Raw genomic sequence first — 27,832 nt, forward strand, 5'->3', positions numbered from 1 at the left:
AGGTCCCAAATGGTCAATGTTAGATTAACTGTAACTCAGCAGGAACAATGACCTTATTAGTGTGCACCAGAGAAACATCTCCATTAACAAGGATTGATTTCATTTGACAAACATGGGTGTCATTCAAGTCTAATTTGTTCATTTGAGTAAGTCACTCCACACCTCATCAATTACAAGAAACGTTTTTAGTTTAGTTCGACTAATTTTATTACCAATACCTTCGTGGGTCTTGGTATTGTACTTCTCATTTTATTCGACATCTTTTATCAATATTTATAGCCAATCAAATATTTATAGCCAATCAAATTGGTTGAATTGCCATTCATATTGAAATGAATCTATGGGTGTCAGTCAATGATGTTCAAGTATGCACTTAACGTCTTAAGTAGTTATTTATTTTCTATAGGGTATCTATAGATTAATCACAAGTCGAAACATGGTTAGAGCACTTATGAATCTTGAGCTTATATTGAAAGTCGTTAATATGAATATCGGAACATTTTCTAATGTTGATAGTTGCCGCTAAAGCAGCTATTGGCCCAACCATTGTTTCGTCCATCCATTGTAACAAAAAAACAACTCATATCAATCAATCAAATTTGTTGAAGAAATAGTTGTAATCATATTTTAAAAATAAAAATAAAAATAAAACAACAAATTTCTAGAGAGTAAAAGATTTCCAATAATATGACTAAGGAAAAAAATATAATCAACAAACTTTCAAATATCTACATAATTATTTCATACATGTCACTACAAAGAAACGGGAACAGCTTCAAAAGGCATGTCCCTAACGAGCCAGCCGTCTTTCGTTGGGGCCACAATTAAACGAACAGCCTAAAAAATGTGGTTCTCTAATACTCTAGCCCAGGATAGTTCCATCTAGAATGGGAACAAGTGACACCTTAAATCTTCTGCATTGGCCTGTGATTGCAACAAAGAAATGTGTTGCTACATATGTGCCCAGGTTTCTTAACTATTTGCCCCGTTCAATCATATATCCAAATGATCAAAGTTGATCATGCTCGCAGAGCTCTGTATGAGTTCTTTCCGGAAATCTACCTGTATGTATTTCAGTACGAGTTACATTACAAATACTATATTATAAAAGAGTAATGGTTTAAAGTTCTAATGATTTGCTGAATAAACTAATAAACTCTACTATATCCATAAAAATACTTTAATGACCTCATACCACCAAAAAAGAAACAAGAGAAAATTCAATGTGATGAGAATGAAGAAGTTGTCCGTTGCATGAATACATGCTTAATTTTGAGTTCCTATTCACTGTATATGGTGTCTAGTCTTTACTGATGACCTATCATACGACATAATGTTCCTCATAGAAAATGATATTCAAGTACTAAATGGTTCTAAATGATTATAACTCCATATTCCTTCCAAGAACAGCAAGCACCCATATGTGACATCTATTATGGAAGATGACCAAAAAGTACTATTCCACAGATAGCTAAACATAAAATTACAAATAAATCACAGCATCAATTATTTCATGTTACTTTCATGGTTAGATATGTGCAATAAGTGTTTAACAGAGGAATTTTATCTTTTTTGTTTTGAGAAACGTTAGTAGCTAGATTCAACTGCAAGCACCATGAAAAGACCCTTAAACGCCTCAACCACCGAGACATGTTCCACAATCCCTAATTAGCATTTACGATCTCTGTTGCACAGATACTTCAAAATGCTGCTGTATGTCAGATTATTAAAAACCCTTCAAATCACAACAAACCGATGTTGTAGCAATGTCAACAGCCACATCTGCGATCAGTGTTAATGACTGCAAATTTAACACAACCATCTATATCCAAATATGTTTATGCCCAGGAATACATCCAAGGAAGTCATGTGCACCTACAAGCAAGCATAAACACAATAATGCTGGTGCAAGTATGCACGTCTACATGATTGAGTGTATAACCATGCATGAACAATAAATAGACCAAATTGGCATGCACCATTTCCTCGAGGTTTATTTAAGTCTTCATAACATGGGCATTCACACTTTTTACATGAGTACAGACCATGCATGAAGGCCTTGTACTACATTGTATGATGAGAACATGTACCAGATTTGCCTCGAATGTCCATGGAGACATATTAGTACATCGAAGCATATGAAACTGTTATCACGTGGAAGTACTTGCACAAATATATCTATCCATTTATAATCATTTAAAGAGCCAACCCCAATTAGTTGGGAAAAGGCTCTGATAATCATAATAAAATCATGTAGAATGTGAGTGAATGCCATAACTTCACAGATAGGTATACGTGAAAGATATATTAAAATTTATTTGGGAAAAGGCTTTGATGATCATAATACAATCATGTAGAGCACTCAGCAAGTTACTTAAAGTGCAGTCATGAACTCAGCAAGTTACTTAAAGTGCAGTCATGAACGTGAGTGAATGCCATTAACTTTTTTTTTGAGTGAATGCCATAACTTCACAGATAGCTATATGTGTAAGACATTAAAACTTGCATACATAACTCAAGTACGTGTATCCACATGTTTACAGACAGTAGATCCACATGTTTACTGACAGTATACGCAAATGTGTAATGGCCGGAGCATGACATCTCTCTCATTCTTGTGTGCTTCATGCGTGGTTACGTGCATACATTTTGGTTTTGCATGAAAACCTTGGGTTATTTTATACCAACCATTGAATACAAGCATGCTGCACTACTTTGCAGAACAGAGCTAAAAATTGCTCATGTTGTACAACATGGGTTGCGAAGTACTGAAGTTTAGTAAATCATGGTGCAAAGGGACTTCAGACACTTCATAAAAGCTAAGTCTTTTTGATCATAATCTACAAAAATTTTGAACCATTATGTTTGGAAGCTTCACAAGTATGATAGTATTTGAATGTTTCGGTAATAAGTATCAGACTATACAGAGTTCAACTAAGTCACAGAATTTTATACTCATCTAGGAAGGTTGAGAGGTGATACAGTCACCTCCATATGAAACAATCGAAATTATACCTCCCTAAGTTGTAATCCAAGTTATACCCAACTTACATGGAGGTGGACTATATAACCTCACGACCTTCCTAAATGAATATATAATTCTGTGCCTGGATTAACTTTTTATATATTGTGATACTCATCATCATCATCATCAGAGCCTTCTCCCAACTATCTGGGGTCAGCTACACTAATCCTAGTCAATCATTCTGCTATATCAAGGACCATACCCTCAGTGAGGCCATAATTCACCATTTATTTTTTGACTACTTTCAACCATGTCCTTTTGGGTCTACCCTTTGCCTTATTTGAGCCTTCCACTTGAACCAACTAGTACCTCCTAACAAGGTGTTGTACTGGGTTTGCGCTGCACATAGCCAACCACCTAAGTCAACTTTCTCTCATCTTATCACCTATTGGAGGCACACCTAAATTCTTCCGAATGCATTTGTTTCTAATTCTATCTTTTGTCTTGTCACTCATCCATCTCAACCTCTATATATTGTGATACTCTTTACTAAAATTAGGGAAAGTATCCCAGTGCTATTAAGCAAATTTTAAACTATGTTATATAACAGGTTTACAATAGCATTCTTGCAAAAACTAAAATATAGAACTCTTAATTTTAGGAACAATGAAAATTATAGATGGGGAAAAAAGCACGAGGAATCCCCAGAGAGAGCAAAGATTGCCACTTACTCGACTGCCCATAAGCGAGGAGAACACCAGATTTGCTTTTGCAGCATCTTCAACAACTAATTGCTTCAGCACTCGTTTATCAGGGTCCAGAGTGGTCTCCCATAATTGGATGGGCATCATCTCTCCTAGACCTATACAAAAAAGGAAAAATAAAAATTCCACAGAATCAGAATGTATGTAACGATGTGTATGCCACTGGTCCAGACTTCCAGATGTACATGGAAGTCTGGAACCATGCAAACTCACAGACGCACGTGCGCACCAAACACACACAAAAACAGAGAGAGAGAGAGAGAGAGAGAGAGAGAGAGAGAGAGAGAGAGAGAGAGAGGTCTCCCACCCTTTAGTTACCTTTGAACCTCTGTATATTGTAAGATGCAGTTGGAGGAAAGGCATCTTGGAGTTGTTTTAGCTCCATGTCATTGTAGCAATAGTGAACTTGCTTACCGCGCTCTACCTGAAATATATGAATCAAAAGGATTTGGAGAAATCCGAAGAAATTACGCACATATAAACTTCAAAGGAAGTGACTGAAAATTGAACCTTGAAAAGTGGAGGAACACCAACATAGATACAGCCTTCATCAAACAGTGATTTCTACAAGAAAAATGGTCAGTGGTCAGTTTCACATGGCAAATCAATGATCTGATTTAAAATTAAGACCACATTACATGCAGAAAAATCATAAACTAGAAAGCTTCAAATAGAAACCTGATATCTGAAGAAAAATGTTAAAAGAAGAGTACGGATATGGGCACCATCCACATCAGCATCTGTTAGAATTATGATCTTATGGTAACGTAGGGCGTCCTTTCTGAAATCCTCTCCCTACAAAAAAAGGTGCAAAAAAATAAGAAGAAAAGGTATTCAGGGGGAAGGGGAGGGGGGGGGGGTTGGAAAAAAGGCAAAAGGTAGTATGTGAGGCAACAACCTTCACCCCAAGTCCCAATCCAAGAATGAGATTTTGAATCTCTTCATTTTTATACATGGCAGCTTCGTCTTTGCGCTCGATATTCAGAATTTTACCACGCAAGGGCAACACAGCCTGGATAGTAACACTAAGAGATCAAAAAGAATAGGAAAAATAAACCAATGATGCATGAATGCCTGAAATTGGAAATCACACTCGTCATCAATGTTTTGAACATTTACACAAACTCATAGCAAACGGTCGGTGTAACTTGCCCATATACCAATGTCTAACATGAAATCATAATCAAATGACGTTTGTATAAGGCACCCACCATATACTATAGCAGGTGTACCGCTTAATTTTTTCGGTGTTGGAAACCTTATAATGGCTTGAAAATCTAACCCTAATTATGAAATCTAAAATTCCACAAACAGTACAAAACGAGCAGACTGTAAACACTTGAAATACACAGTCCAGATAACTTGTTACAAGTTGCGGTATTTTTAAGACTTGAAATTTCTTTGTTTCTTCATATCCATACATCTCGAGATCAAGATGATCAATTGGAAGGTTTTCCAACTTTGGAACACTTTTTTGTATTGGATTTTTGAGGTGCTCCTTACTTTTATAGTATAAGGATGCAACCTTATATGAACCTTTTGCATGAATTAGCAGTGATAGATTCGCTTGGAACTCAGACTGTAGGAAGGGGAAGGGTGAAGTACTTTCTTTTTCCATTTTTTGTTAAATAAAAAATGAAGTAGATCCATAATGTTCTCCTTTTTGTCTTGGGGTGAGAATTTAGTTAAGAGGCACAAAAATGCAGTGGAACTTACTAGGTTAATGAAACAAAACCAAAACAGAGATTCTATCAAATATCCATATATAAGTTTATCTATCCCTCTATTTTACAAAGATAGAGGAAAGCACCATGGCAGGGGATGCTAACCTATGTTGCAGGGATCAGGTGCAAGTGTCAGTGTTAAGACACGGGTATCGGGTGTCCAATTATTTGAGCCTTAAAAATAGGAATCATTGACATAACTATATCAATAAATATATTAAATCTGAAATATTTCATAGTTCCAAGGGACCAACTTGTAGCACCGGTCCCTCACATATCCACCAGATTTGATTGGGTGAGGGATCCAAAACCTTAGAAAAGGCTCCAAATCAGTCCCTTCTATATAAAATTTGATTTGGAGCTCCAGACCCGCAAATCTTTTATCCATTCAAACGGACTGTCCAAAATTTATTTTGCAGCAGTAGTGGATTTAAAGCATTTCCAGAGCCACAAATTGAATCTTTTCTGGATGAGGAGGATGTTGTAGTGATTGAGAATGATTTGGAATTTCTTTTGGTCCCTAGATCATTCAAGCATGGTGGATACTCCAAAAGGATCATTGCTCCAATCTGGGCCCTTAGGAACCATTATTATTTTTTTCATTAAACAAATATAATAGGAAATAAGTTGGTTAAAATTGGGTATGCATGTCTAAATTTCAAACACAAATATCTATTTCTTTTTTTCAAAAGACTGCTATTGGCAATCAATAGATGTCATTGCAGATATATCTCAAAAAAGAGTCAACAAAAAAAGAAGGGTAGGGCAAATATTGGGCACAAGAGGATATGAATTACGGAATTGGAGGGTGTTTTGGAGGTGGGGGCTTGCAAGTAATGAAGTGAGGTATGGCCGACCACATCAATAGCCAAGGAATCAGCTTGCAGCCAAATATATTGAACATAGGGGCAAACACAAGGGGAAAACTGGCTCAAGCAATTACAATGGCTGACTCCCCCTCTAGAGTTAGATGGCCCTAATTATTGAACATAGAGATGAATTTTGGAGAGCAAACATAGCTTCCTCAAGATTGCAGTCACAATGAGTTGTGGGACCCAAGCAAAGAGAGAAATGTGTGCTCTTGGTAGTCCCAAAAAACTCCTCCAAATCCAGCAGCCCCGGATTTCGTCTTGAGCTCCCATCAAACTTCAGCATGAATTCCTCGAACATGGCCACCAAATCATCCTTGACTACCTCTCAGAACTCTTGATATAAAGCCATGTCAAAACTATCAAGGCCTGGTGACCTATTCCTCCAAAGAGAAAACATTCTCTTCTGTTTCCGCCTTGGTGAGACAATCCTCCAAACCCATTACTGCAGCACCCATAGAGTCTAATAGAGGCTATCAAACCTCAGCAGAAATATCGATAGAGGCTGAAGAGGGATTTTCAAGCAGCTATAACGGTATGAATCGATGTTAAAAGGACCCAACACGGGTGTCGAGTGCCCACACATATATGAGGTGTCAGACACTGCCCTTCTAAATAGAGTGCTAGACATTGACACTTACTGTACAGTTGTACAGTACGTATCGCTGTTTCTACGTGTCAATAAAAGACATGCATCTATAAATCAAACGTGTATTCTTGTTGACACTTTTAAACTTTCGTTCTTACATGCATATGGGTGCAGTTGGCATACGGATGCATCCGTAGCTGTAGGTGCACCTTCAAATTTTATCATGGTATATAATTTTGATGTAAAATGTTTTTAGGATTATCTCAAAATCTATTTTTATATTTAATTATAAAATTTAAATTTAAAAAATGGTTAAAATCAAGTAGATCTATAAACATATGAAAATCTTGAAAGTGGACTGTGTAGATAATATATTGTAAAATGCACTATTTCTGAGACTTAAAATCTTTTTATTTTCATGGTCAGACATCTCGATGTCAAGATGATCAATCAAAGGGTTTTTGAACATTAAAACTACCTTTTCCAATGGATTTTTGAGGTGCATCCATAGTTCTACATTATAAAGTTTGCATCCTTACATAAACTTTTTCCTATGCATATTGGTGCAAATTAAAGATTTTGACACAATTGTCATTTTGTAGAAATTTTTGTTTAAAACATCTTTCAATCTTGTATTCACAGTGGTATACAAGTAATTTACTAGCACTTATATATTACTAATACCTTATATTTAATAGTAAAATAAGCAAAATATAGTATAGATGCTACATTATGTTGAAAATCCTATTTAGAATTTAGGACATGTGCCCACAACTAAGACGAATGTCTACAGTTTAGACATGTGTCATGTCAGAAAATTTCAATACATGCCTAAGTCTTGACTTGTTTCGACATGTAATACCAACCCAAAGGTGGGGTACAGAGTAACCACTGCTCTCAAACAAAGTCCTGATATGCAAAGAAATGGGGAAAACGAGAAAGTCGATTCTTGGAAAAAACCCCTTAGTATGAGATTTAATCCCTACATGTAAGTCACAATCATGAATCATGCTCAAAGGTAAAATTCTTCAAAACTTCTTAAAAAATACTCCAAATCAGGGCCTATTTGGATGAACATTAACTTTATTTGAAATAGACTATTTTATCTAAAATCAATATATTTTGGATGATACTATTTTTTTAGCTATTTGGTACGTTTCGTATATTATGATGTATAATATTATTTAATAATTTTACTTTCTCAGTGATTACCAACTGATTTTAGCTATTTCAGGCTAAAAATATGTGATTGCAACAAATTAGTAAATTTATCTCGAATAGCATATGATGGATAGTAGTACTAAACAACATATAGTTCATTATCAGGATTAATTTTATTTAAATAGTGAATTATCAGTGATAAGTTGATAACAAGTACATCCAAACATGGCCTAAATTAGTAGGATCATGAACATATATTAGCTAAAACAAGCTTGATCCACGTCTAAATTTGATCAGATGATGGCTTGCCACCATGAATTTGAGAAATTAAATTTTTGGCTTGACAATCTTCCAAATCGTTGAAAAATTCATGATTCTAGCACCAAAGATGCACAATAAGACATTGAACCACATGGCAGCCACAAAGAAATTGAGGACTCACTGCAAAGTGCTAGCTGCACCATCATACCATGAAGAAAGGATTGGGCACTTGATTGGGGATTGGCAATCCCCCTTGGAATCCCACATCAGACATATCAAAAATGGAGCCCGAGCATCTCGTGCTCTTCCCTGTCAAGGGATACCAAGTCCCTATCTGATAGGGATCATGCTTTGTGACTCAAAGGGATCTTGATCTCTATAGAAGGGGATCATGTCCACTGAAAATGGAGGCGCAATACTAGGTTGAAGGGATCTAAATCCCAAGAGGAGTTTCAGAAGTATTTAAATTTTGAACCCGACGTGTTTGATTTTTTTTTTTTTGGTTTTTTGATGATTTTATTGCTAACGATCACTTTTTTGAAGATTTTTGTTTTCTGTTCACATGATCGTGGACTAGCAAGCTCACTTGGAACCATCCAAGTCAAGTCAGCTTGGACCTAGGGTGATGAAAATTCAAGTAACAAAAAAAAAATTTCAAAAGAAAATAATGTATTGACTGAAAACTAATGGAAGTTAACAAGCCTAGCTTCAATGACTACACAAATTTAATAGAATTTTCTAAAGAATGTGTTGGAAATTTTACTAGTAACCTTTGAGGGGGAGGGGGGGGGGGGGGGGGGGGCGAAACAACAAGCCTATTTATAAACTTTATTTGCATACCCAGTTGAAATGATAATGTAATTAGAATTCCGAATTAAAAGTGAATGCAAATTTGATACTTTTACCCATGAAGAAATAGAATAAGAAAGAGTTATCCTAGAAAATCATTGAAATGATAGCTTAGCTTCATGTAGCTGTAACTTTTCATTATGATATTGAAATCACTATTATAAACCTATTTTGGAAATAATGGCAAAAGTAGATAACACCAAAATCACCAGTTTTGCCCAACAAATTAGACTAAAAATTGACTCTAAAAGCATGAATCAGACCTAAAGTGATAGTCGACCTTCGTTGGTCTCCCTTGATTCGAGAGAACTCGGCCCCGAGTTTGGATCATCTGTGAACTTCCATGCTTCATCAAATCTTATCAACTTCTCTAAATTCTCTGAACCACAAAAAGTAGTAAGGGTCCAAATATCAAAAACCATTCAGATCCTCTCATCAACCTACTTAAACATTTCCAATTTTCATTCAACAACTTTGCTCACTAGCCCGCTCTTTTTCAGACAAAGGCACTAAATCTAGGACCTTGTGTGGTTGTTCTCCATGCACTATCTCATACACCTTGTTCTCCATGCACGTTGTCTAAATGTTCTCATAAGGCAACTTTCCAGTGGATTGACTTACAATTACAGGCTTGTCTCCTATGAAGCTCCGTAATAAATCCCTAGACTGTTATTGACAACCTCAGTTTGACCATCAGTCTTAGGGTAATATGCGAGATTGTACTAGATCCATGTGCCTAATTCTTCCATAGGGTTGTATCTCAATTCGAAGCATAGTTTTTGGGAACGAGAGCGAGAATGGCACCGGGATCAGGATCGGGAGCAAGGGAACGTAAAATGCTAGAAGATCCTTATGGTTGGGAACGCCGTCCGTACAATGCACATGTTAGGGATCGAGATTCCAACCTTTTGAGGATCTTGATCCCAACTTTTTGGGGCTCTTGTTACGAACCTTAAAGTGTATGATAATAAACGATTATGTATATTCTTTAAAGTAGGGATTTCATTATTTATAGCAAGCAATATTTGTGTTGCTAGTTGTCTACAAACAAATAAAATCATCAGTTTGGTTGTTGTCTTAGTCTGATCGAGATCCCTAATAGCAAGAATCGGGATCATTTTTTGTGGGGTACGAGATCCCAAAATTTAAAATTCAAGATCCCTTAGAGATTCGTTCCGGGAGCGACAGAATCGAGAATCTAGAAGGGATCGCCTACCAAAGTAGGAGATCCCGATAACTATGATTAGAAGCAATGATATTACAAACTCCATGAAGCCAATCCACCTCCTTGAAGAACAAATAAGCTAGATGTGTGGCATCAAGAGTGTTACTGCAAATAAATAACATGTTTCATCTTCAAAAAGCATTCTCCTATGACAAAGATAGAATCCCAATTCCTAGTAGTGCGAGGAAGTACCAGTACAAAATACATACTGACATCAGTCCAATGGCTAGTAGGAACAGGAAGATGGATGTACAATGCTGTATTTTGAGATTGGCTCTTGGCTATCTGACAAACCTCACATATCTCTACCAGCCAACTAACATCACGCTTGAGCCAAGGCCGATGATATTTTTCCTTTGCCTTGTCCAGCTCGATGCCCCCCAAGACCTTCACTATGCAATCGGCAAGAATCTTGAACCACGAAGAACCTTAAGGAATACATAATTGACTCCCTTTAGAAATAAAATCGTCATGCAAGACATGGAAGAACGAAACTCGCCGCCCTGCGCAAACTGATTGATTCTTACAAAAAGTATGGGTCAGTAACATATAATTGCAAGGAATTTCATAACCCGACCACCGAATTTCTGATTGTCCCAAACAAGTAGGACCTCCTGCTCAATTCATCAACCACTTTATTTTGGTTTTTGAACTTGTACCGAATCACAAAAGGAAACTTACAAATAAGATATCCACTCCGCATGTCTTCCATTTAATTTCAAGGCGTCTAAGAATTTCAAGGTGTCATGATCTGAAAACATGATAGACTCTCTCCATATAAGGTAGATGTTGACGGGCTTGCACCTATAGCATAAAACTCTACATTACAGCTAGAATACCGAGCCTTAGATCAGACAACTTTTCACCAAAGAAGGCTGAAGGCCACAGGCTTGCTCTTGGTAACGACAGCTCCAATACCCACATGTGAAGCATCAAACTCTACCTGAAACGCACTATTCCAGGTGTAGGCCAATCCACAATCGCTAGCACACTAACTTGATGCATTTACCCCGTCAGCTGAAGACCAAAAGCTCCAAGAACACGAAGCATTCCGCCATAAAGTACACTTCTGGAGATTTGTGCTTAAGTACATAAAAGCTCCAAGAATACCAAGCATTCCGCCATAAAGGACACTTCTTCAGATTTGTGCTTGTCTCAAATGGCTGGTAATTATTATTATTAATTAGAAAGTACATAACAAAATCATTAAAAACTAAAGTTAACATCAAAAAAAAAATTCATAAAAAACTTCAAAAAGAAAATATAATAAAAAACACAGCCACAAATTTGCCAACAAAAAGACAAAACCCCTGTTTCATAACTGTAAATACAAACCCCCTGTTTCATAAATTAGGACATTAGCGGTCCAACAACACCACATGCCATAGAAACCCTCCTAAGTCTTAAAAGTTGTTTTCCATTGATCTCCAAGCCGAAAAGAAATTTGATGATATCCACTTTTCATATCAATTTCAATAACAACCTTAGAACCCGACCACATATCAACAATGTCATCAACAACTATATTAACAATGTAACAAACACTAATCAAGGTATAAAAGTGCTTGTACATAAAAAGGGTCTTTTTAGACATAGTTACCTTAAAAGAAACCCAATGGTTCAGCTGAGAAAGAAGAGGAGGGTAGTAGGGTTGGGTCAATGAAATAGTAAGCTCGGGTTTGAACGTGGGAAAGGTTGTTAAGGCATCATGTACTATCCTCCTACGTTTCCTTTTTCCACAAATATGTTGCTTATTTCTGTTACCCTAATGTTACGAGTGTTGATATTTATTTTGGTGGCAAAATAATGATGCAAAGCATATGCATGGTATCACAAGGAAATACATGCACAAAGATAACGTACACTCTTACATGCTTATACGTAAAAATGACATAACCACCGAATAAATAAGAGAAATTTATATGCAAATTGCACACAACGAGGACAGTAGAATAGTGAACGGAGTAATATACCTGAAAACGCCGGTCACGGCCTTGTTTTGCACTGCCACCAGCAGAATCACCTTCAACTATAAAGATTTCTGCAAAATATTTGACTTGAACATTGAGAAACTATTATTTCATATTAACACAGACAGATTTTGAAAATATCCTTCTTGTTAAGTGCAATGTAACAATACCAGATAAAAAACTACTGAAAGTCGAGAACAGAATATTGTGAAAAGCTAATCAAATCGGAAAAAAACTCTGAAAAGGTTGCAGAGAAGAAGCTCAACAAAGTTTCCGAAAGGAGCGAAGGAACGCTTGCAGAGATGCAGCAGATGAGTGCTCCAATTACGAGAGATTGCCACATTTTTGGAGGATAACCATTGACATAGAGACCTGAGAAAAAAGATTTTAGGAATGGGGCCCAACATAGAGGAGTATGGCTTCCCTAATACAGGACTCCATCAAATCTTACTCACGAGGAATCACGAAGAAACCAAGGTTGCAAAGAAGAAATTTTCCACACTAAATGAGAATTAGCAGCAACATGTCCCATGGCACATATAGCCTTTAGAGAAACTAAAGCCATGGTTTTTGATATCATAAAGGGGGAAAGAAGCTGGATTAAGATATCTTTTTCCATATTCACAAGAAACCACCATTCAAGCATAGAGATGCCCATTGATACATGAATGACTATGAATCTCCAAGTAGCTACCCTCGCCACAACCCATCCTATTGATCAAACAAATGGAACACAAACCAAAGGGGAAGTAGTATGATACATGGGAATGAGGACCAGACATTCAGATGAATCATGCAGCACCCAAAATAGCAAGCAAGCATCCACATTTGTCGTCAAAGCTAAGCCTTCTATTGATGCGTCATGTGTGGATACCTGATCAGGTTCCTTTAATTAGGTATACCCTAAAGTCTACCTAAGTTTACTTGATTTTAAGCTTTTTAAACCTCCCAAAAAGCACATCATATCTGTATGTTTTTTTTAAGAATCTTCCAAATAGCATTAGAACATCAAAGTCTAACTAAGGTACAGACTAACAATCATTGAAGCTCTGAGGGTCGACATGGAACTTAAGGACCCTTTGGTCCATATGCTACCCAAATACCAAAAACATTCCCGTACAACTCAAACACCTAATTACTCATTCTTACAACCCGAATATCAAAAAACCACATGTTACTTTGTCCATATTGGACATGGAAACATGAGTCTCAGAAGCATCAACCTTATAACTAGGACTAGAAATGAAATATCCATACTATACCCAAATACTGAAAACTCCATAAATCAGACATGCATTTCAAAATTGAGCAAGGTTAATAGAGAGGAAAATAGCATATATAGAAAATTAGAAGAGATGAAGAGATTTCCACTGAAACATCTAAAACACGGGCAGCAGTATAATGTATTACTAACAAGAGCATCCACCAAACGTTTGAGTGCAAGTGCAACTAGCAAACGACAAATGCAAATGGCAATCCTCAAAATGAAATAAGTAACAATAAAACAAAAGCAAATTGTCATATATACTGTGGCATAAACAGTAACTCTGCTAGATAAATAGGACAGTATGGGGCCATTTATATACAGTACTACACCTGTTTTGCGTGCTTTGTTGGCATATTGATACATATGGGGCCATTTGCACGTTTAATGAATTTATTAAATGATAGTTCCTTCATGTGTCCGGCCATCTTATCGACTTCCCTATAAAATGTGTGTAAAATTACGACGAGTAGATGTGCTAAGTATGCGGATCTTATCCATGATCATGGAAAAGGGGACTCTCTCAATGCCCAACTAACGATATTAAAGGAGTCTTCTTCGACTATAAGAACATAAAGTGTAGGCAGCCATAGTCCAATCAAGAGCGATTACCCTCAGCATGGTAGAACACAAATCCCCAAAGGGCCTGAAAATGATATAAAACATGGTTAGAAGGTCACTCATTAACTCAAGCTGTTCCAATACATCTAGCCAAGCGTACTCTATCCTCACAACCACATCATTATTTGTCAAAGACCCTTCTCTTCCGCCCCTATCGTGCACCATATCTTTTCTCTGCATCCTGCCCAATGTTCTTTTTCTATTTACTCTACGACTCAATGGATGCAGCTGCAAGCCATTCTATTTACTCTGCAACTCAATGGATGCAGCTGCAAGCCTATAACGAGAAGCTTGGAAATCCAATGTACAGAAACCCCATTACCTATCCAGCAACAGAAAGCAGCCCTATCCACACACTCACGCACTCACTCCCTCCCTCTCTCTCTCTCTCTCTCTCTCTCTCTCTCTCGATAGAATCCCTTTAGCATTCCTACCTCTAGGTAGCCGTCCATATGATCGCTATAGTTGCATAACATACTCTCTCATAGATATAGTTGCACAGGTGATCAAAGGAAATGTCTTCTATATAAATTGGTAGGGCAGTCAATGATGGAATTAATTCCACTTATTCATAATAAATGCATGGACAATACCTTTTTCGAGATGATTCCTTTTTCCGGTAGCAAATATATATATATGCACTCAAAGATCAATAAGGGGCCGTTTGGGTACCTGGAAATCTATTACATGACAATAGATTACAAGGAAACATGGCATTTCCACTGTTTGGGTACACTTAATCGTAAGGAAATGAAAAGAGATTACGCGAGATTTCCTCAAAAATCAGGAAATCCATTACGCGTGGTGATAGGTGAAAAATCTATTACGAGCGTGACGGGTAATTTTGGAAAATCTTTCACGTGCGTTTTTGCCTACCCTATCCCTGATTAAAAAAATCTTCTTAGCCCTCTCTCTTCATAATAACTAGGTGATCCCTCCCTTTTTAAGTTCGTCCCCTTATCTGAAGGCATCAGCTGTTATATAAAAAAAATAATAATAAAAATAAAAATCAGTAATCAATGATAAATTACACAACACCATCATAATAAAAAATTTCACACAACATAATGTGATCCCTCCCTTTTTAAGCTCGTCCTCTCATCTGAGGCATCAGTGTCATATAAAAACAAAAATAATAAAAATAAAAATCAGTAACCATTGATAAATTACACAACACAATCATAATAAAAAATTTCAACACAACATAATCTTCATAAGAGATTACTAAAATCTCAATTGAAATAACATACCTCTTTAGTCTCCTCCAATACCTCAAAATTTTATACTGCAATTACCCAACCTTCTAGTTTACTAATCAAACTTCTTCCCAGTTTTTAACTCGTACCCCATAGATTTTGAATTTAGTATCATAAATTTATTGTTTATTTGAATTATATAGAGAGACATTTGAAAGACTTCTATACAAAATAAATAAAAATAAGGCTTGTCAAAATAAAATCATGTTATTCCAATCATATTGTTCCAATGACTTATCATGTTGAAACCAATGTCATGTTAGAAAACATGTGATTGCATATAAGTACCAAAAGCACTTAATAAGTAGGAAATAGTGTCATGACTGTAAAATGATACAAGTTATTATTAGAAAATCTTTTTGGAATGGTGATAATGTTATTATTAGAAATCTTTTTGGAATGGTATGATGATGATTTTAATTCAGTATTTTAGTGGAATTTTGTGACAAAAAAGAAGGAAATGATAATTCTGTATTTTAGTGGAATTTTGTGACAAAAAAGAAAGAAATGATAGTTTATAGGCACATGCCGGTAAAAATGTTGGTAATGCATTTCCTATATTTCTTCCAGACATAGGCAAACAATAACATTGTATTTCCCAGGTTGCATCTAAATACTACCCAAACAGTAACAATCCATTTACAGGTAATGTATTATGATAGTAATATATTTCACAGACAATATATTTCCAGGTATCCATACGGCCCCTAAGAGAAGTTAAAATCCTAAAATAAAATCACATCCATGGAAAGAAGTTGCGAAAAAGATTTAGAGTGAGATTGTAAATTGCTCCAACATCACCGATGTAACTAACTTATCTCATTGTGCCAAAACCCTGATTCAAACCAAATATTTTCCATCCCTAAAACCAAACAACAAAAGGGTGAAATACAACTAACCAGATTCTTCAGGATTCATAGAGGAACAATCAGCTAGCTTGCCTGGAAGAGAAGATGACTTCAACACACTTTTTGTTCGTACAAGTTCCCTTGCCCTCTTAGCTGCCATTGCTGCCTGTTAAAAGAATTTAGTACAATGTAAACATCTTCTGGAATTTCTGAATAAACATTATCGCGAAGAAAGAAAAGCATTTTATGTAGCTTACAATGCATGATAACCTAAATAATTTAGAGACCTAAGAACTTAAAATATATACTATTACAACAATTAACTTAAAGAGTACAAAATACAAGAGAATTACAAAGATTACAAGACTGCGGAAGGAACCGCCAAAAGGGACAAAAAGGCAGTGATTTTTGGTTTTTCTTTTGATGAAAATAGACAAGCAAAAAAGAGATGTAGGAAAAACAATAATAAATAAAAAACAATGACTTCCATACAATAGTGAAGCTCCATACAAAGCTGACAAGGGATATCACAAGATATATATAGATGCATAGGAATTTTAAGAGACGATTAAGAACCTTCAAGCAACCACAAAAAGGACATCAATCAAGCGATGTCATTATAGAGGGAAATGGTCATGGGTGCTGCATCAGCCCTTACCTAGCCCACTGTTGTCAATTACACAGAATGGGAATCTCTTTTTGAAATGAAATGCAATGTCCAGCCATGTACATATCATTAATTCAAGTAGAAACATATGAGTAAATTGCCCTATATGATGCGCACATAGATAAAGTGTGGCTTGAAGAGTCAACATATCGAAGCAAGGTTAAAAAAAATGGATGGGTGACCCAAATCAGCCATCCCAAAAACCGGATCAGATCGATGGATTGGTGATCCGGACCGAAGAATCAGCCAGTTTGGGCCTCAAAAAAATTTCAAAAAATTCTTTAAAAAAGTGTTTTTCAAGTTTCCAAATAAATTGCGGTGGTGCACTATGTAGTACCATTATTAATATGTGAATATTGGGATGACATCCCTTGGTTAGATGTCTATTGACCGTTACATTCATATCACGGGAAAAAAAGGAGCCTACAATCATCATGGATATGAATACATAGTCCAAAATGGCGCATAAAACAACTGAAATACAACCTAATACAAAAATAAAAGACGACGCCGTTCTTCCTCTTCATCGTGTCTGGTGCATTATGTACACTCATTGTTTCTTCAAATTTGATTCAAAATAATCGTATTGAGCTTCCTAATGAGCCCATATATCTTATAATGAATGCAATTTAATGGACGCAAACCGAAAAGTTCGACAATTTTGGCCAAAATGCATCTTGGTTTTAAGGTTAAAGAGCACTCTTTCTTTCAAAAATAATTGTAATTTGCTTAATAAAATTAGGGCTTTTGAGGAAAAAGGGTTCTTTATACATTGCAAGAATAAGAATTTTTAATTTTTTTTCCAATTATCTTCAATTTTATCTTGTGAGTTTGCAACTTTCATGGGGATGAAACAATTTTTATAATTATATGTCAATGATACAAATCTCGTAATTTGTTTAATAATTTATGTATATTCAAAATCATATAATCATTAAAATGAAAAAGAGTATGAAATTTGGCAATTTTAAGGATTGGTTAATGGATTTTTGAGAAATAAATTTTTAAAAAGAAAAATTAGTTAATTTTAAAAGGACATTTAAATTAATTAAATTCTTTCAAAAATAAAATAGAAAAATTCTTGTTTTCCTAAATGCAATTAGGGTTTTGATGCATATAGGTTATTGATGCATACGATGTGTGAATCAATATTTTTTACAATGTTTTATAATTAAACCAAATTCTCAAGGAAACTCATGGTAGTTTCCTCCTTCAAAAGTGAAGGACTCGGGTATAGTCAAATTGGCACCAAGGATTCTGAGGCATATATGGATCGACTCAAATGATTTCCCGAGATAATTCAATGAGTGGCACCAAAATAATGAAGAGGAAGAACGGAGTCATCTTTCATTTCGTATTAGGTTATATTTTAGTTATTTTATGCTCCATTTTAGACCATGTATTCATATCCATGATGATTGTAGGCCCATTTTTTCCAGTGATGTGAATGTAATGGTCAATACACTTCCAGACAAGGGAATGACATCCCAATGGAAACTCAAAAAACACTATTTTTAGGGTTTTCAGAGATTTTTTGAAAAAAATTTAGAGGCATAAAAAAGTCTATCTGGTCGACTCTCTGATCTGAATCGCCGATCCACCAGTCTGACCTGATTTTCGAGGTGACCAATCCAAGTTATCCATCCATTTTTCTAAATATGGCCTTCTAACACAATATTAGAACAAGGGGATCCATTTTCCTAAATATGGCCTTCTGACACAAGATTAGAACAAGGGGATCCATTTCATGCATTATTGTCGTTTCTTTTCTTTTCCTCCCCCTCCCCCCCCTAAAAAGGAAATGACCAAAAAAACAAAAAAAAGAAAAACAATCCTGGGTGTATTGATTTCAGTATTAATTTCATCAAAGGGCACCTCAATTTTCTTCCTTTTTTGTGGGCAAAACCAATATGGTTATCTGCACTGCCCACTAAAACTCATGCTGCTCACGTTTCCTCCCTTAGGTATGAAGAATCAAGAGGAATAATGACTGAAATATGTCAAATTTTGTGGCTGATGCAGAATACAGCCTGTGGAAGGTCATGCAAGAGTTCTAGTGGGTAGATTTATATTTCTTTATTTCTAATAGATAATTATTTCTCCATGTGACTTGCTGGTTTTGCTGCCTTTTAGGGTTTATAAGAATAAATAGATTGAGTTTAAGGCCTCCAAGTGTATTCGGCCAGCTATAGCATTGCATATTCTCTTTGTTTGTGTGCATGTTACCCTCATGGCAAGTGAAAGTAACCTTGAAATTTCCAGTATCAATCACATGATGGAATGCCAATTACCGCTATGAGATTAAATGAGTCCTTAGTTGTGGGGATCTTGGTCAAGGGGTGGCGTTCCACTCTTGGATTCTCTATTCGGCGATAGGGGAACTGGAGCCCGAGCAGTACTAGCTTCCTCCCATAAGGAGATCTCGATCCCTACTTATTGGGATCTCGATCCTTAACTACAAAGGATCTTCATACCTATCGATGGAGGATCACGACTCCTCAAAAGTTGGGTCGCATTCTAAATATGACGGGACATCGATCCCAAAGGAGTTTAACGATTCTTTGAAAAGTTTTCTCCCCATTTCTATCCCCGGTGTCAACCTATCGTCTTTGTTGTCTCACTTTGTGTTTCCACCTTTTGCTTCCTTTCTTTCATCACTAACATAATAGTTATTCTGTTCCCTCTCTCACATAGCAACTCTGTGTGCATAGAGCCACAGACTTGGGAGAACCCCAACAATCCGGCCATAGATTAATCATCCTTGATCCATCTAGTTAAACATGAAGGCTAATCCTACTAGGAAGTGCCTATCAAGATTTGCCTCTTAAAAGTTGAATATCCAAGACTTCTCTGACCTATACAACAAAGAATATAACAAAAACCCACATGGCATAGCTCTCTAGATTGTAGGTGCCACCAGCTCCATCCATTTTATAAATACTATAGAATGCTTCATACATATGTCCACCATCAGCCTCCAAACTTGAACAAAAGAATGATTAACATAAGTAATCAACATTAACAAAATTTTGAAAATAAATTATGGAAGGAAACTTCCAAATATTCCAACAATTCATGTCAAATTAACAAATAAATTAGATGAAAGAATAGAGTCCTCAGTTATCACCTAAACAGGGCACACAGTTCATCCATAGCACGTAATGATTTATTCGATAACAAAATCATTCCTCATTGAGAACTATATTAGTAATTTTGGGCAAGAGAATATGTAAGAATTGTTCTAGTTGAATCCTTCCAAGTGAAGAAAAGGAAAAGAAAATGCATGTTGATGATGGAATAATAAGAATCTCCTATGTAATATCTCTAATCAAATTTTCAACCTGGCAGTCTTTATTTGACAGAGCTTAAGTAATGCGCATCTAATGGAGATCAGTGTGCATGAGCTCATAAGCACATCATTAGGGGTCCCCCAGGGTGGACGAAGTGAGGAACGGTTTATTGACAATGGTCTTCATGATAAACATTGAATACGTATCATAGACTGATTTTCCCCTTTTTGTCATTGTTTAAAACTTAGAAGTACAAAGAATGCAAAACGAGCCAAGATGCGCCTTGGCTGAAACAACCAGAACCAGTCTTGAAAGATCAGCGCAATCACAATCCCCCACTTTTAATCATGTAATGAGAACATAAAACCAGAAAATGGACTGGAATCATCTTTCCCTGTCCTTTAGATTGGCTTACGATAATGCCCCTCCAACTCTCTTGCATCTCAAAGTCTCAGCATCACCAATCTCCTTGCATAACTATCGAGTCTCAGCAGCCAAAACCCGGCTTGGGCCAATGACATTGTCAATGCATGCATGCTTAGTGAAATGCATATATCGATGCATTGCTGCCTCATCCTCAAAGGCCACCAATGCCTCTCTAGCTGGCTGTTGATACAACATTTTCCAACCAAAACTCTTTCAAAACCCCAAAAATCAAATCCCAGTACTCAATTACTCCCTATCTCACACCACTCTAAACCATGTACTCTCATTAGGGCTCCATGAATCCATTCAACAATAGAGGTCCAACCAGTGTCTCTCTAAAACCTCCATCAAAATCTCCATTCACGGAACCGTCCCTTGTTGAATGGGCACTTTACCTAAAGAATTCTTTTTGGTTTTATAACAAGAGAAAGAGAGGGAGAAGATAGGAAGTCGTGGGCGACAAGCAGTTTATTAAGATGGAGAGTGAGGGCAGGCAGGGAGAAAAGAGAGAGAGAGAGAGAGAGAGAGAGAGAGAGAGAAGGAGATTTGGAGATCAAGAGAGAAGTGAGAAGAGAGGTGGTGGTAGAATTCGGTGGGTATAAAGAATAGATTATTGACTATAGAGAGAGCCAAACATTATTTATTTAGTTAGATGGAGACCCATGGTAGGAATTGAGCTTAAGGCGTAGCGTTGCAAATCGTCAAGTGCTAACCAGTTAAGCTCGGGCTCCTTTATTCTCTAAAATACTTAATATTACAGCACTACAGTTGATACTTCAATCAAAAGAAAATACATATGATTAATCCATTAAAAAAAATTAACATAAAAAAGATAAACACATATCATGGTTCCCCCCCTCAGAATTGAAGTCCTTTAGTAGCCTTCTGCAGCATGTAGTTCAACTTTAACGGGTACGATCTGCTCCACGACCAACTGCCGAGTTTGGTAGGGAGTACCAATATGTACTATGGCTAGCTGGGGAGTAGGATTGGGTTGAGGGGTGAAAAAGCAGTTAGGAGGAGGAAGGCAAGGATGTAGGGTGGGCGGAAAGCACTTAGTATCAATCTCATTCTTGAGGGAATTGATACTGGTCTATCTAATTCTGAATATTGGATATCTGAGCTGTCTGGATTTGAAAGTGTGGTAGCATAGTTATTGTAGGAAGGGGGACACGTGGACAAAGACTCAAAGAACATAGACTCCGGGAAGACAGAGAGGCAAGGGCTCAAGATTGGAAGATGGTGGGACTGGAAAGTTTGAAAAAGGTATATAGTTTAAACTGAAGTTTTTATTTTTATTTTTAAATTGGATTCTGTTCTTGAACTATGATGAGACAAAAGAATGAAAGATGTCATTGTATAATAAATTTTGATACCCTCCTCAGCCTAAATACAATATGGCATGAAGTATAGAGCTTGCATAGCAAATATTTAACCACAGTACGTACTAATATTTTGTGGCATGGAGTATGATGCTTGTGTAGCAACAATACGAACGTGTTATATTACACATGCATCAACACATAAAAAGTCTACCCTAAATATGTTATGGCAAGAAGTATATTGTGTACATAACAAATATTTAAACATAATATGTTTAAGCATGTAGTATATTGCTTGTGCAGCAGTACGAGTATTGCCCAACCCTAAACCATAAACCTTAAAACTCTAATCCCTAATTGTATTGCTTTTGTGAAACCCTACCAGTATAATCTATTTTAAAAGCCTATATGGATATGCTTATTGCCACTGATGGTAACAAGTTCATAGTCAATGTGAAATCTGTTAGCAGTACCGATGGTAATGAGTTTATAGTCCATGTACTCATTTCAATTATGTAGCATAGTCCATGAGAAATCTTATAGTACTACTATCAACATTAATTTAATCCCACTTTATCATAAAAAACACCAAGTATATGCTAATAAATATACAGTCCATGAACTCATTTCAATTATGTCGCATTGTCTGTGAGAAATATTATAGTAATTATACTACGAACATTAAACTAAAGTCCAGTATATCAATTTATGTACCTATATACAAAATACTAAGTATATGGTATTTTGATTATTAAGATTTTATACATTATATTTTTATTTAAGCAAAATGTCTTATCAATCTTGTGTCGCAGACGAGCATAACCCAGACCTAAACCATAAATGTTAAATCCTAATCCTTAAATTGTATTGTTTGTGTGAAACCATAACAATATCGTCTATTTTAAAGGGCTTTAGGGATGAGCTCGTTGCCAATGATAGTAAAAAGTTCACATTCCACAAGAAATCATTTAGTAATATTGATGGTAATGAGTTTACAGTCCCTGTACTCATTTCAATTATGTAGCATAGTCCATGAGAAATCTTATAGTACTACTATCAACATTAATTTAAATCAACTTTATCAATGTCCTTTATCATAAAAAAGACTTAACTATAGAAGAATAAGTATACAATCTATGAGTTCATTTCAAATATGTAGGATGGTCCATGAGAAATCTTAAAGTAATATTATCAAGATTTCTGAGAGTAATATGGTCCATGAATTTCTTTTATTTCATCTTATTTAAAAGTGTTTGACAGTAATGGCATTTTCCATTTATATATTTATTCTCATAACTTTCATGATTAAATATTGGTTTATAGCACAATTGTTTATGGATTTGGCAAATAGATTTGTCTTTTAACTCTTAAGAAATTAATTTAATATCATTTCAAACATTTAAAGCGTGTCACTTTAAAGCTTCTTTAAATCTATTTCACGATTTTTTAATTATTAAGATTTCATAGAAATATTCTTTTAAACAAAATTTGATATTTAAATATTTAAAAAAAAACAAAATTTGATATTTAAGTATTTATAGTTTCTACAATTCACAATTTTTTTATATTATTCTATTGCATTTGAAAGCAATGATATTTTTTATTTAATTATTCTCTCCATTGTCAAGTCAAAATTTTGGTTGATAATAGAAACATCGTTTATTGGATTTCAAACCTAGATGTCTTTCATCTTAAAAATATTACTTTCTATCATTTCTAGCATTTAATGCATCCCCCTTCAAATCATTTTTAAATCAATTTCTTGATTTTAAATTATTAAGATTTCAGAAATTATATTTTTTTAAACAAGATGTGTGATTGATTTATTTTTGTTTTCTAGAAATGACAACTTTTTATATTATTAAAATGTGTTTGATAGTAATGGTATTTTTCATTTAATTTTTTGTTCTCTCAATTGTCATGTCAAAATCTTGGATGGTAATAAAAAAAATCTCTTATTGGATTTCGAACCTAGCATATGTCGTTCAATTTTAAAAAATATTATTTTGTATCCTTTCTAGCATTTAATGCATCTTACTTCAAATCAATGTTAAATCTATTCCTTGAATTTTTTGCATTATTAACTATTACTATAGTATATGTTTAACACAAATCACTCTTTATTTTCATATAAATCATGTTATTAGTATTACAAAATGCCCTCTTTGGAATTTGTGCCTCATATATATCTCTTGCCATCAAACACATTTTAATAACATAAAAAATTGTCATTTCAAGAAAATATAAATAAACAGATCTGACATCTGGTTTAAAAATAATAATCTCTGAAATTTTAATAATTTAAAAATTGAGAAATTGATATAAGAATTATTTAAAGGGAGATGCATTAAATGCTAGAAATGAGAGAAACTAATATTCTTAAGAATTCAACGGCATAAAGCTAGGTTTGAAATCCAATAAAACAAATTTCAATTATCAACTGAAATTTTGACATGACAATTGAGAGAATAACAAAAACTTAAATGAAAAATAACATTACAATCAAACACATTGTAATAATATAAAAAATCGTGCATTGTAGAAAATATAAATAAATGGATTAGACATCTTGTTAAAAAAATATAAATTGATTTAAAATTTATTTAAAGGGAGATGCATTAAATGCTAGAAATGATATAAAGTTATATTTTAAAAATTGAAAGACATGAAGCTTCTTCGCAATCCAATAAAAGATCTTCTATTATAATCCAAATGTTTAACATGACAATTAAGAGAATAAAAAAATTAAATGAAAAATATTATTACTTTCAAACACATTAAAATAATGTAAAATTATGAATTGCAGAAAATATAAATGGATAGATAGAAAATTTTATTTAAAAGAATATTTCTATGAAATCTTAATAATTAAAAAAATTAAGAAATAGATTTAAAAAAGCTTTGAAGTGAGATGCATTAAAATAATGTGTAAGAGACGAAAGACATAAATGTAATGAGCAAATCCAGAAAAGATTTTGTGCGATAAACCAATACTTAATCATGAAAACTATCAAAATAAATAAATAAATGGAAAATTCCATTACTTTCAAACACTTTTAAATAATATGAAATAAAAGAAATCTTCAATGTACAGGAACTATGAAAAAATATATAAGAGATTTGTTTAAAAAATTATAAAGTGTGAAATCTTACAAATTAAAAAACCACAAACTTAGTATTTTTTATATAAAGGTGCATTGAGTTAGTGGTAATAAATTAATGTTGGTAATATTACTCTTAAGATTTCTTAGGGACCATGCTACATATTTGAAATGAGCTCACGGACTGTATACTAAGTAACATATACTTAGTATTCTATATAATAAAGTACATTGATAAAGTTGATTTAAATCAATGTTGCTACTAGTACTATAAGATTTCTCATGGGCTATGCTACATAATTGAAATGAGTCCATGGACTATAAACTCATTACCATTAGTATTAATAAAAGATTACTCATGGACTAGCACATCCATACAGACTCTTAAAATAGACTATACTGGTATGGTTTCACACAAGCAATACAATTTAGGGATTAGGGTTCAAGGTTTATGGTTTAAGTTAGAGATATCCTAGTAGCACAAGATTGATAAGACATTTTTCTTAAAAAATATAATGTATGAAATCATAATAATCAAAACACCATATACTTAGTATTTTGTATATGAGGTAAATTGATATAGTGGCCATTAATTTAATGTTGATACTTGATGGTATAATTACTATAATATTTCTCATGGACAATGTTACATAGTTGAAATGAATCCATGGACTGTATATTCATTAGTATACACTCAATGTTTTGTATGATAAAATACATTGATAAAGTGGGATTAAATTAATGTTTATATTAGTATTATAAGATTTCTTATGGACTATGCTACATAATTGAAATGAGTAGAAAAGGACTGTAAACTCATTACCATCAGTATTACTAATCGTTTTCTCATGGACATTCTTACAAGCCCTTAAAATAAGCTATACTAGTATGGTTTCACACAAGCGCACAATTATGGATTAGGGTTTATGGTTTAAGATTAAATAATACCCGTACTGTTGCACAAACAATATACTACATGCTTATGTTTAAATATTTGTTCTGCACACAATATAATCTCTTGTCATAACCTATTTAGGCTAGACTTTTTATGTATTGTTGCATGTGTAATATAACACATTCATATTGTTGTTACACAAGCACCATACTCCATGCCACAAAATACTATTATGGATTGTTCTTAAATATTTCTTATGCAAGCCATATACTGCATGCCACATGGTATTTAGGTTGGAGAGAGTATCAAAATTTATTCTATGATAACATCCTTTGTCTGATCAAAATACAAGAACATAATCGCATTAAAAAAAATATATCAAAAGTTCAGTAATAAAAGACAGTAAATGACAATAAATAAAATTTGAAAATATCAACATTATATAAGGGCCTCCTTCTCTCCTCCCTTCTTACAACCCTTGGGGCCTTTCCTTCCTAACTCCTCATAAATTCACTCCCCCAACATTCTCTCTTATTGGGAGAATCTTCCCTTCCATCTATCTCTCCTGCTGGAAGCATTATATTCTCTTCCCCCCTCCCCAAATCCCATAATACCATAAGAAAAATACAGTAGAGACAAAAGCAAAAACCTCTCTTCTAGGATGGCTAAAGAATCAGACTCAACATAATAAACAATGCTATCACGCACCCAATTTCCTTAGTGATGACCCTAATCCGGCCCCTCTGCTTCGATCCCCTCCTCTCCAAAGAAGAGCCCTCTCGCCTCCTGTTGTTGCTTGTCCAAACTATATGCATTTTTTAGACTTTCTAGTCCCACCATCTCCCAATCTTGGGCCCTTGTCTCTCTTTGTTTTCTCGGGGTCTATATTCTCTAAGTCTTGTCCACGTCTCCCCCTTCCTATACGCTACCACCCTTCCAAATCCGTAAGGCTTAGATATCCACTATTCAAAATTAGATGGGTCAGTACCATTGCCCTCAGGTACGAGACTAGTACTAAATGCTTTCCGTCAAACCCTACATCCTTGCCTTCCTCCACCTAACTGCTTTTTCACCCCACAACCCAAGCCTCTGCCCCAGCCAGCCATAGTACATACTAATACTACCTAGCAAACTCAGTTGGTCCAAGAGGAGGACGTACTCGTTAAAGTTGAACCACTGGCTGCAGAAGAGGAGTAAAGGACTTCAATTCTGAGGGGGAGAGCTGTTATATGTGTTTCTCTTTTTGATAATAGGTTTTTTTTAATGGGATTAATCCTTTGTATTTTCTTTTTATGGAAGTATCAATTGTATTGTTGTAATAATAAGTATTTTGAGAATAAAAAGGCCAATGCTTAATTAGTTAGCGCTTGACGATTTGAAACGCTACATCCTAAACTCAATTCCTACCATGGGTAGGGGCCTACTCTCCATTGACTCACCCAAAAAACAGAAACTATTTTAGAGAATAAAAGACCCCGTTTTGGCTCATGCATATTTTTTCAACTTCATGGTGTATATATAAGATATTTTTACCATTTTATCTTAAATTAGTAAAACACCTTTTTAATCTTTTTTTGGTCTCTCCATCTAACTAAATAAATAATCTATGGCTCTCTTTATAATCTTTAGTCTATATTCCATACCCACGGAAATCTATAACCATCTCTCTTCTCTATTCTCTCTTGATCACCAAATCTCTCTCTCTCTCTCTTCCCCCTGCTTGCCCTCACTCTCCATCTTAATAAATTGCTTATTGCTCACGACT

At 34.9% G+C, this 27,832-nt stretch overlaps 1 protein-coding gene across 3 annotated transcripts in view; it reads right to left on the minus strand.

The window, feature by feature from the left end:
* Positions 1-658: 658 nt before the first annotated feature.
* The window catches only part of LOC18440484 (DNA gyrase subunit B, chloroplastic/mitochondrial), an 84,565-nt gene continuing 57,391 nt past the window's right edge, over positions 659-27,832 (minus strand). Inside the window, exons 14-21 of one of the 3 annotated variants that reach the window (XM_006850625.4) lie at positions 16,418-16,532; positions 12,381-12,448; positions 4,628-4,741; positions 4,408-4,524; positions 4,240-4,293; positions 4,048-4,153; positions 3,697-3,827; positions 659-1,062 (exon numbers count right to left, since the gene is read on the minus strand). In XM_006850625.4, coding sequence (XP_006850688.2) covers positions 994-1,062; positions 3,697-3,827; positions 4,048-4,153; positions 4,240-4,293; positions 4,408-4,524; positions 4,628-4,741; positions 12,381-12,448; positions 16,418-16,532 — 774 coding nt within the window. In that variant the 3' untranslated portion in view covers positions 659-993. Of the gene's footprint in view, positions 1,063-3,696; positions 3,828-4,047; positions 4,154-4,239; positions 4,294-4,407; positions 4,525-4,627; positions 4,742-12,380; positions 12,449-12,543; positions 12,750-16,417; positions 16,533-27,832 lie in introns of those variants that run through there. The other 2 variants (XM_020671058.2, XM_088874372.1) reach the window with 2 other exon arrangements.

Source organism: Amborella trichopoda, chromosome 8 (assembly GCF_054954075.1).
Source record: "Amborella trichopoda isolate Santa Cruz 75 chromosome 8, AtrichopodaSantaCruz75HAP2 v2.0, whole genome shotgun sequence".
Lineage (NCBI taxonomy): Eukaryota > Viridiplantae > Streptophyta > Magnoliopsida > Amborellales > Amborellaceae > Amborella > Amborella trichopoda.